At 44.4% G+C, this 12,132-nt stretch overlaps 1 protein-coding gene across 1 annotated transcript in view; it reads right to left on the reverse strand.

Annotated features, from left to right (window-relative positions):
* Window positions 1-10,376, reverse strand: part of DPYS (dihydropyrimidinase) — an 80,375-nt gene extending 69,999 nt beyond the window's left edge. Inside the window, exon 1 of the mRNA XM_047842493.1 lies at window positions 10,113-10,376. Within this exon, the coding sequence (XP_047698449.1) occupies window positions 10,113-10,376 (264 nt within the window). The remainder of the gene's footprint in view (window positions 1-10,112) is intronic.
* Window positions 10,377-12,132: the final 1,756 nt, after the last annotated feature.

The following is a 12,132-nucleotide window of genomic DNA, read 5'->3' on the forward strand; positions in this document are numbered from 1 at the left end:
TAGGAGGTATTTGCCTCTTCATTTTTATTTATTTATTTTTTTGGAGAGAGAGAGAAAGAGCAGGGGAGGGGGCAGAGAGAGAAAGGGAGAGAATCTTAAACAGGCTCCACACTAAGCAAGGAATCCGCCACGGGGCTCAATCCCACAACCCTGGGGTCATGACCTGAGCTGCAATCAAGAGTCTAAGGCTCAACCCACTGAGCCACCCAGGCACCCCACTATTTGCCTGTTCAAAGAAGGGCTTGTGAATGCCCAGGCCTGGGTTAAGCATCTTATTATACACATTAGCTCGTTTAATTAAGACTTTCTACAGTCTGGAACAGGTTGGAGTTGTTTTTCTTACTTCACAGTTGAGGATATGGGGGCTCAGAGACGTCGTATGATTCTCCAAGGCAACACGGAAGGGCACAGGACTCTGAGGGGTAAGTCTGACACTCAGCCTGCTCTGGGCCTCAGCCCTACGCCAGCTGGTTCACCTGAGCCACTCTTCCGTAGAGTGCGATCCGATTTCCAGCCAGTTGCTCTGGTCATCAGTGAATCATTACTTGGAGAGAGGCACAGGTTGATAAAACGAATCAAACACTTAAGAAACCAAAAGACTTACGAAACAAAACAACTACTGTCAAACTGTGAATTGGAAATCCACAAATGCAACAGAACTTTATTTAGCTCACTAGATGTTCGTCACTGTGACAATCACTGTGGAAGTAATGCGTCCCTAGAAGGTCTACAAGGAAGGGCTCCACACTGCTCCTGCTTCCCCTTCACAGACCTATTGCCCCTGGAATAATCTCCTTGATTCAACAAACCGACCGGTCAGAACATCACATTCCCAGCCCACCTCAGGTAGCCACAGCGTCTGTTTAACTGCTTTTATCATCGGAGGCTTATAGGTTCACGTCACAGATGTTCAGGCTTTACCTAACATTTGAGGAATGGAGAGAGTTTAGGAAGGGGAGGGAGAACCCATAGAGGATGAAAATTTCTCTCATATTTCTGTGTGAACCTCAACTGTCTCCTTCGTTTTTGCTGCTGATAGACTTCACGCCACTTTTATTTGTCAGAGAGCCAAACAAAATGTATTTACCTTATCTAATCTTGGCTCATAAATCAATTCTTTCAGCTCCTAATTACTTTGGCTGTTCTCCCTTGAAAACCTTCCAATTTATCTAAAGACTTCTTCGGGGTGGGGGGGAGGAGGAGAGCATGTGCTGTATCAGGTGCAAATGTGATAGAACATAAATTGAGATAAACTCCAACAGCGGGGTCACAATATTATATAACACAAGATTCTATTTAAGAATGTATTAGGTTGTATATCACTATTGAAGGCATCCCAAGCATCGTCTTCCTTTTGATGGTGTCACCGAATTTTCATTTCTAAGCTCATCCTGGAACCAATGAGTTTGTCTTATGAAAATCAATCATAGGACCTGCTTAATCAACCCAAGTAAAGCAGAAGGAGATGGAAGAGGGCAATTTGAGCCTTAGGGAAGGGGGCTGAATTCTCAGCTTTCCTATAGTCACCAAGACGTATGAAAACAAATTTCAGGATCCCAATTTATGTTCCGATTCCAGAAGCCCATTTGGCTTTGTAAAGATGTCCTCTGCACTGCCGCTCCGTGCCCGGCTCCTCGTCTCCCCAAGTCCGAAATATTAGCCACACCATCGTCCATCCAATTGTGCAAGCCAGACTGAAGAGTCACCCTTGACATTTTTCTCTCTTCTTCTCAACATTGCCAGAGCCAACCCATTGGCAAGCCCAGCTCTTCCCCAGGCTGCCTCCTACATCGCCCGTGAATCTCCTTACTTCTTGCGTCTATACCTCCACTGCCCAGTGCCATCTACATCCTCTGACTGGACTAGAGCAGTAGCCTCTTCACTGTCACCTTGTCCCTAGCCATGCTCACCACTTCTGATCTTATATTGATTTCCCTTTTGCTCTTACGATGGAGAAAACACAATTATTACACATCCCATAAGGCTGAAACTTTAGCTGACTTCTCTGTTTGCTATTGAGTCACCTCCCTTCCAACCCATTTGACCCATTTCAATGACACTGTTCCTCCCTCTCCTTGGCGAGCTCTGAGCTCCGTTCTACCTCAGAGAGAGATGTCACTCCTGCTCTTTCCTCCCCAGCCCCTCCTCTACTTGGTCCAGTGACTCTTAATCCTGGGTACACACCAGCATCATCTAGGGAAATTTATCCCATCCCTCAGAGATCTTGACTGGATGGATGTAGTTTCATCTCTGTATGTTCTGTGCCTGTTACAGTGCCTGGTACACAAATATTCTTTAAATGTTTAAGGGAATGTTAAAAAGAAAAGCACAGGCCCAAGAGGGAGTCACTTATGCTAGCTAGGCCAAGTCACCAAACCAGAGTTTCATACCTAACCTTACCGAAGTCTCAGCTCTGCCTCAGAAATGTAGTCAGGAATTTCCTGGTTGGCACCAATGAAGTAATCTGTCATCTGGACCCTCTCCATCCCCCAAAGTAAGATCAGGTAATCTTCAGGATAAGACCCCCTGCCCTTCCCCCTAAGAGAGAGTGACCTTTCAGGAACCAATCCTTTCTTTTCTTTTGCTAAATAATTTCCCTCTCCACTCTCCTTCCTATAAAAACCTTCTATTTTGTAAACTACTTGGAGCTTCTTTCTACCTGACAGATGGGATGCTGCCTGATTCATGAATCGCTTAATAAAGCCAATTAGATCTTCAAATTTACTCAGCTGAATTTCTATTCTTTAACAGGAGAAAGGAAGGGAGGGATCAATGAATTTCCTCCAGTAGCTATGAGATGGAGTAATTATGATGATTCACTTTTCCAATAGCAAAATGAGAAAGCAGTGTAATTTGCATGTTAATGTGACATTTCATTTCTTAAAAATATTGCTAGCCCTGGCCATGGAGCTTTCTGGATCCTTCTATGAACATGTTAATGTGGAATGTAGACTGAGCGCATATGAAAGCTGAATGCTCAGTTTTCTCCAAAGCTCATCACCTAATCAGTGTTAATTAACAGATTAGAATCTATATTGGCCTCAAATGACTTCTTCCTTCTTTCTTTCTTTCTTTCTTTCTTTCTTTCTTTCTTTCTTTCTTTCTTTTTTGTTTCTTTCTTTCTTTTTTCTTTCTCCCCCTCTCTCTTTCATTCTTTCGAGAGAGAGTACACAAGGGCAGGGGAGGGACAGAGAGAGGGAGAGAGAGAGAGAATCCCAAGTAGGCTCTGCACCATCAGTGCAGAACCTGATGTACAGCTTGATTTCACGACTGCACCATGAGGTCATGACCTAAGCTGAGATCAAGAGCTGGATGCTTAACCAAATGTGCCACCCAGACACCCCAAGTGATTTCTTGTTTTATAAAAAAGATGACACTTTGTTGTACTTTAACTTTTAAGGTCTTTGTTTTTATGTGTGAACAGATCCTCAGGATTCAGGAATTCATGAGTATCACCATATCAATTTCTCTAGTACTTGCAATGAAACATAATTGAAGAACTGAAGTGTCCTCCCTCAATTTGTTACTTGACCTATGACAGGAGAAGCACAAAGTGGAAGCGAGCAGTAGACTCTGGGCAGCTGCTCTCTTATCTGCTAAATAACTTGCTCAGAAACATAGTTTGTGATGCAGCAAGCCATTAGGACTGGTGACCTGGCGAAAGGGAAAATGCCAGACCTTAAGCATTCACTCAAAAATAGTCACAATCATCAAAGTTAAGCCCACAAGCTCAAAGTCTACTGTATATAATTTATTATGAAGGCCAACATACATTAGAGCCCCATATGCCTCTAGTCTGTCTGCCATTGGGAACAGAGAGCATGGTTTTCATCTCTACCCCAACCACAGTGCCAGTCACTTTGTGGGTTTCCAAGAAATATTGTTGGCTGAAATAATAAAATCTAATCATCAACTTGAAAAATCCTTAGTTTAGGATCATTCCATTTTAAATTGTGGTGCCAGGGTCCAGAGTATGCCCCTGTGGCATAAAAATCATTTTGAGCTGAAGGTATTTAAGAATAGGTGTGTGAGAGTGTGTGTCTGTGTGTGTGCAAATACCCTTATCTGCCTAAAAGCAAAGCCTCCCAAAACTCAACTGTAATAAATCCCCTTCTAGGAAGTTTCACCACCAGGGAAGATTGACTCTTAACACCTGAGACTAGAAACTTGCACCACACCTCAATAGACCTTGTCACAAACCATCATATTTGCCACCGATTTTCTTAAGAGCCCATCTGTTTTTCCTAAAAATCATTTGTTTCCCCATCAATGTCCTCTCTACTCCTCCTCTTATTAAGAAGTCATTTATGTTCCCATACATGCCCTCTCCTTTCCTCTTCCCTGTTAAGGTGGTATATAAACCCCAAATTCTAACCACCTCTTGGGTCACATTTTTCTGTGAACTTGCATATACCTGAATTTTAAAGATCTGTCTTTTCTCTTGTTAATGTGTCTTTTGTCAGTTAATTTGCATGTCCCAGTTACTAAACATAAGAGGATACAGGAAAACTTTTTCCTTCCTGACAGTAGCATCATGGAAACCTTGATTTACACACTACTTCTGTTGGACATTAAAAACCCTCAGGCAAATGAGGAGGAAACATGCAGTGGAACTGAAAAGCAGGGAGAACTCAAGTATGAAAACTGTAAGAAGGCAAGTCCTAGATTCTGTCAAGTTCAGCGAAAGAATTCCTAACACACAACACCCTTAATGGGGCCCTATTTAACATCAAGCGGTTTCTAATTAATCTTTGAGATTTTTTTTCTTCCTCTGATTAGTGCACAGATTAACTTTGTAATCAGTAAAGAGCTACTCGAGAAAATCACAGAATTATAAACTCTTAGAGCTGGAGCATGCAAGCTATTAGCACAGGAAGAGCATTCAAAGCTCAGCTTCACCAGCAATGAAAAAAAAGCTCGTTTGAAAACATTAAGAAGTTCTGTTTTTCCTATTAAATTGGCATTGATTTTTTTGTTTAAGGCAGTAGTTACAATTAACCAGGATTCAGTGAAATGAGAATTGTAACACGTTGCTCATGGGAGCATGAACTGATCTGGGTATATGTATTAAACTCCTTTAAGATCAATCTAAGACTCTTTGGTCCAGTCATTTCACTCTGAAGGGTGATTTCTAAGTCAATTATCAAGAATCCGTATGATAATTTATGTCCCAACATTGTTACACAAGCAAAAAAACAAAAAACAAAAAAACAAAAAACAAAACCCCAAGAACCTAGAAACCACCAAAATGTCAACCACTGAGAAGACAGGAAGGGAGCTTTTAACAGTTTATGAAACAGGATGAAAAACGGGTAGCGTAGTTGAAGGAAGGATGAATTGGTTTGGAACATGCTGAGTGCAAAGTGCTTGTGGGACATCGAGGTTGTGATATCCTCAGACAGGCGGAAATAGCAACCTGATGCACAGAGACAAGAACACAGAGAGAAAGCTGTGAGGCTTGGCCTTGGCGAGGACAACAGGGCCCCGGAAATCACATCCTCCAACAGCAGTTAAGGTTCTGGGGGAAATGTGTAATGAATGAGGCTGTCTCCAGAGAGCATGCAAAATTTAGTAGAAGGAAAAATGTGCGCCCCAAAGAGAAAACCGTGAAAATACGGGAAGCAAGATGTTAAACATTATAGGTGATTTAAATATTTTTCTTTACGTTCAACTGTATGTTCCTTTTTTTTAAAAAAGGCAGTTATTCAAGCAATATATATTGAGCAACTATAACGCTCCAGCATTTTCCTGAGGGCTGGATAATGAATAATATATATTGTTTTCATTACTTTCACTTTTTTTTTTAATTGAGGTTGTTCTTCCAACCAAGGCATCATTATATAGATAAGGAAATGTTAACAACTCTGAGAGAAGAAGTGACTTGCCCAAGGTCACACCGTCAGCCCACACAGCTTCCAAAGCCCAGCCTGGAGCTCCCACAAGCAACAGAGAAAGGGATCTGACCTGCGACCAAGTTTTCTGAAGTGCAGTTCTACAACATAAAGAAATTCTATAAATACACCACACACGCACGCTTAATCATACACCTTCCACTGCCTTATTATAAGCAATCATCTTGATGGCAATTTACCAAAAAGTCCCAGAGCAAAGCGTAATTTCCTTTCTCGACAGTTTTGAAGACTTTTGTCCTACAAAAGAAAAAGAAAAAAGTGTTCTGTGTGTTTTCCCAATTAAAAAAAAAAAAAAAAGATCCTTCTATCGGCTACTGATGCTGCCAGATTTTTAATGTGAGCCCACCCACTCCAAGCTGCATATGTCTGAATATCTATATCTATCTATCTATCTATCTATCTGGAAACTGGCCAGGCTTTCATAATTTACTCTCTTATCACAGGATATAGTAAAAGCAAAGTCGTAATTCCTTCAACTTTACCTAACTCACAATATCCATTTGCATTTAAAAAATCCCATTGTTTTTCCTCATGGATATTGAATATTGGAAAACCACTGTACATCTAAGTATATTTCAACAAAATGAAATATGATTTCTTTAAAGCAGAAAATTATTTCCATTAGTTACAACAGATAGAAAGCTTTTACCTGTAATTAAGTAAATCAATTCTAGGCTTGGAACCCAACCTATGCCATAAATTAGACTTACAAAATATGTAACCTTTGGTTGACCTATATTTCATTTTTTAAATTGGGCCTCATCACAATCTGGTGACCAATAAATAGAATACCATGAACAGTATCCCTTCTATGTGTTAGATATTATAAATGATCTGCCTGGTGCATGCAGAAAGTAAAAAGCTATTGGTCTTAACATTTGGGGCCCATCTCATGAAAGCATAATATATCATTTCTACTTTATAGTTTTCTGTATGCAAGGTACCCATTTCTTACCCTTAGAAATGATGCGGCCATAAATTCAAGTACAAATGCCTCACAAACCGAACTCCTGAAATGTGTATTTATTTTGATAACCTTAACTGCCTCCAGCTTTGGGAGAGTGAAGAGCTACTGTATTTCTTAAGGATGACCCTGCTTTGTTTTTGAGAAAAGCCATCTCACATCGGCATGTGACGTACCCAGCATTTTCATCCCAACACCTGCCACATGGACAAACCTAAACATCACACGTTTTCCCAACAGTTTCAGAAAGGAAGTGAGCCTAGTAGGTAGGTAAGAGCTCTAGCAATGGCAGGCAGTAAGGAATCTGAAGAGCCACTTGGTCACTGACTGGTGTGTGGCCTTAGGCAAGTGACTTAAATTTCAGTTTCCTCAGCTGCAAAATGAAAGAACGGCCCCTGAGATTGTTGGAAGATGGTGGACAACTTAGCACAGTGCCAGCACATAGTAGGTGCTTGATAACATAAACGTTATGTAATGGTATTAATAAGATTTTTTCAAGATTAATATACAGCCCAATCAACATCTACAAAAGATTTCTTTGCCCCTATTTCCCCAAACCAGAAACTCCACCAACACTGCCTTGGGAATTATGAAAGACTCTATAAAAGAGGGCAAAGTGAGTCAATAATGTTGTCCTTCCAGAACTCAGGCCAATGCTTTAATGCTCCTGTGTATCTGTGTTTACCCATCTGGAGTCTCCTCTGTTTTGGGGGGCAGGAGAGGTGATCTCCTAGGATCCAACTGATTTTGAAGTAGACTTCTGTAACTTAGTGTCTTTGTGAGGACTGTTTTCGTGTTCAACATGAATTTAGCCTTTACTAAATCTTTGACCTTAACATCTCTGACCATATTGTTTTCGGTTTAATTAAGATCCTAAGCTCATGAAGAACATGTGTCTGTTTAATAGCTTGACAACGTTTAAATACAGAGATGCCTAGAGAATCAGCTGGTGGATAAGTTCTTTCAGATGTTGATGACTATAATATTGTGATATGCTTCAAAGACCTTCCTTCTCACAATAGAATTGCACATCTCTCCATGCTAGGAATCCCTGAATGGCCAAAGAACGACAGACAGAAGACTAAGAACCACCTTCCAGGGCCTTGGGGCATACACGGATGATCTTGAGAAAGCGAAGGAATGTTTCTCCCCCACAGCATTCCAACCCCGCATCCTGGCTGCTTCTCATTCTAGAACCTTGCTGAGAAAAAGGGAGATGATGTGGGGAAATGACACTAGTGGTCCTGGCAGAGGGCCAGAAAGAGCGGCTCTGCACCTGGCAAATGGGGGTGTCAATGAATGTCCTGCCTTTAGCAAAGCACTTTGTTAATGATGAGCCTGTGGTAACAGAAAGAGTATGTACTGTAACCAAAAACAACAGGTTGCAAATTATGGGCAGGTATGCACACAGGCCCATATACACATGCATAATACCACCTCAATTATGTAAAATAAAGCATATTAGAAAGCACAAAAGCAATATACGGACACAGGAGTTGTCAGTGGACTTAGAGATTATGGGTACTATTTTTCTTTCTACTTTCCTAATACTTTTTTTCCAATTTTGTACAATCATGTATTGCTTTTATATATGAAAAATTCACTTAAAATGTAAAAAATAAGTTTAGGAAAGTTTAGTTTTAAAGTAAAGGGCAAAATGAATGTTCACTTTTCCCCAACAGAAATGATATGTCCCACAAAACACTTTGACCACTGCCCTGATGATAAAGGTTAATAATCAGTAACTAGGAGTAAGCTTTCCAAACATCGATGTGAACAGCCTTCCCAGACCTTTCTCTCTGGATCAAATTGTTCTTTTTTTCTATTAAACACTGTGGTCAATCATAGATGATTGAGAAATGTGGACAGTGTGTGTGTGAGGAGAATAAAACTATTGGAAAGAAGTTAGTAAGGTAAACGAACTACGGCTCAAACCTGTACAATTAATATCTTGACGAATAGCCTGATTTGTTTCACACACAAGAGTTTAGGCCTTAAGGATATCAATACCTTCACCCCAAAATGCAAGCCTCAAGGAGGGCATGGGCTTAGCTTTAACCAAAGTGCTGAGTGGGGTTGTAACTTTATGTAGCTGTAAGGCAGCCCAGTTTGTCTCCAGATCTTATTTTCAGGAGCTTTGGAGAAACGTTCAAGGTTCTTTTCATTGAGCAGAGCCTCTAGGCCTTTGTGTCTAGAGAAACCCAACCCTCTCCCACCTTGGTTTGATGATCTGATCCTCCTGCACCATCAGCCAAGCCCCAGGTGCTCAAGCATCAAGAAAGAGGTCCATATTCTGTATCTCCTGGGCCAGCTGATTAAGAAGAAATGGGGCCAGGTTGCCTGGGCACCCGTGTGAGTGCTGGGGAGACCATTCCTGGAATATTTCTCTTCTAAATTCTTGTCAGGGGGCACCTGCGGGCCTCAGTCGGGTCAATGTCTGACTCCGGATTTTAGCTTGAGTCATGATCTCACAGTTCCTCAGTTCAAGCCCCCCACGTCCGGCTCTGTGCTGACAGTTCACAGCCTGCTTGGGATTCTCTCTCTCTCTCCTTCTCTCTGCCCTTTCCCTGCTTTCTCAAAATACATAAATAAACATTAAAAATAAATAAATAAATAAATTCTTGGCAGGGCTATGTCTTTTCTACTGGAGGGTGGAGGCAAAGATTGTGGACCCAGTGGGCTACCAGCCTGCCCAGACTTGTCATCCACTACCCAGCATACGCTGCCTACTTGGAGTCAGGCAGTATCTACTAGGGGAACGGATTTTTCATTTGGTTTTGGCTGGGGGTGGAAGATGGGGAGAAATGGCTGGGGGTGCCGGGTAAACAGATTCTAGAGATAGTATGGAACACTTGCGGACTTCCATAGGACAGCAGCGACAATGGGGAGGGCGCAGGGCAGGGAGGGGGTAGTTGGGCAGTATAGGGTGCAGAGAACTGAGGGCGAGAGGATAGGCTGACTTAAGCGTGTCAAATTACCCAAAGCGAGGAGTAGCGGGCGTGTGGCTTGGCCTAAGCTGGGGGGAAGCCAGCGGGAAGGGGCGCCTGGTAGAAGGGCGCTCGCAAGGGACCGTCCACCCCGGCCCTACGGCCGCTCGGTAGCGGCTGCAAGGCTCGCTCCGGCCCCGCGGGCCCCTCGGCGCGGCGCAGGCGGCGGCCCGGGGGCTCCGGGGCAGCTGGGGGAGGCCCGCGGGCTCGGCGGGGCACCCGGGGTGCAGGGCGCGGCGGCGCGGATACCTTGGTGCCCTGGTGGAAGTCGTCCACGGACCGCGCGCCCATGAAGGGGAACTGCATGTGCGTGTGCGTGTCGATGCCGCCGGGCAGGACCAGCTTGCCGGCGGCGTCGAGGACCCGCAGGCCGGCGGGCGCGCCCCCGGGCGGCAGCAGGTCGAGGCCGAGCGCTCGCACCACGCCGTCCTCCACCAGCACGTCGGCCACCTGCGACAGGTCGTCGTTGACCACGCGCCCCCCGCGGATCAGGAGCCGCGACGGCGCCGCCATGGCGAGGGGGGCAAGGGCTGCCGACCGCGCGTGCGGGGTGGCCTCCTTCGCGGTCCCCGAGGGCGGCCGACGGCCTTGGCTCCGGGACCCCAGGGGAGCGCGCAGCCCCGGGTGTACCCGCCAGCCCGTTTATCTGCTGGCCGCGGGGGCGGGCTCCACCCCGGGAGGGCGAGGCTGGCGCTGGCAGGCTGGGGCAGGCCGGCCGCGCTCGGTCACCACCCCGACTGTGCCGTCGTCCCGAGTCTAGGGGTCCGGGGCACTGGGAGGGAGAGTCTTGGAGTTTTAAGCGTTTGTTTTCCCTTGTAAGAAAAGGCACTTTGGGGAAAGAAATCCACCTTATTCTGCCCCTTAAAGACGAACGTGCCTGTCCCAAGACACATAGACACACGCAGTCTCTCTCTCTCTCTCTCTCTCTCTCTCTCACACACACACACACACACACACACACACACACACACACATCACCCGCAGCATCAACAATGAAAATACCCACGCCAGAAGGAACCACTTGATACTTGATCTGGATTTCCTTTTAAAAATATTTTCTATGAGGAGCAAATCATCACACAACCCCAGTAATTGGCAGACACGGAGTGAAAGTTCGGAGTGAAATATTTAATCTCTTTGAAACTAAAGCGGTTTGGTATCAACGATTCTCCAGATTTTAAGGATGCAATAGGTACCAGCAAGTTTTTCTTGGAAAATAGCAAGTAATGTAACTCTAAAGATCCGGGTTTTTAGTCCGATTTTTCACAACAGTGGTTTAGAGGTCTTCTGTTAAGTCTTTCACCCTCTTGGGTCCTCAGTTTTCTCATACATAAAACTGAGATATTTGTTCTCCCCCTCCACCCTTCCAGACTTCTTTGAGAAGCGGATATGGTGATGGATGTGAATGCACCTTAATAAAATGGGAAATACCATAGAAACCTAATGAACAAATACTGGCTTTGTAAGGACTGACCATGGAGGGGATTGGGTGGGTGCGGGGGTGGGGGGTGGGGGTAAGGGATAAAGATAAATATCATCTTGTCCTCAAGGAGCCAGCCAATGGTGACACACATTCGATATTTCAATAGATGACAAAATATATAAAACAGAAAATTCTACCTTTGAGAGAGGATAAAGATAAGAGTTTGGGGGAAAGGGAGAGTCGACTTCTGTCTTGAAGACAATTGGATCTAGAAGATTCACAGAGAGGTATTTGAACCAGGATATAGAGGACACAGACATAAAGAGATGAGGGGTGGGGAAAGGAATGGCATGGTAGGCCATGGGAACAGAGTATGTAAAGGCACAGAGGAAGGATGGCAAAGTTGAGTCTGATAGAGCTAGACAACCTTGGACCAGCCCTGCACCTTACGGGGGAGGAGGAGGAAGCAGAGACAGAAGAAGGGTAGTCAGAAGGGGTATGGGAAAGCAACGTGTGAGGGAAGACAGCAATACAGAATTCAAGAAGGACAGCAGAGCTGAATGCTGTAGAAGGGTCGGAGAGTGTGGTAGACATCTGCTGTTCCAGCACCTGTTCTTGTCCTTATTCTGCTAACAGGCCCTGGAGTTTCTCTGTGGGAAATCCTTCACCCAGAAGGAGTCCTCACAGTGATGGGATGGGCACGTGTCCCAGGCCACCTGACTGTGCCCAGTGAGAGCAGATTCCAAGACTTTTGTTAGATGGAGCAGATGGGGACCTTATTCCTGCCTGCTGGACTTGAACCTGGAAGGTTATAAACAAGAGGCTTCTGGGAGCCGTGTAGACAAC

Source organism: Prionailurus viverrinus, chromosome F2 (assembly GCF_022837055.1).
Source record: "Prionailurus viverrinus isolate Anna chromosome F2, UM_Priviv_1.0, whole genome shotgun sequence".
NCBI classification, from domain to species: domain Eukaryota; kingdom Metazoa; phylum Chordata; class Mammalia; order Carnivora; family Felidae; genus Prionailurus; species Prionailurus viverrinus.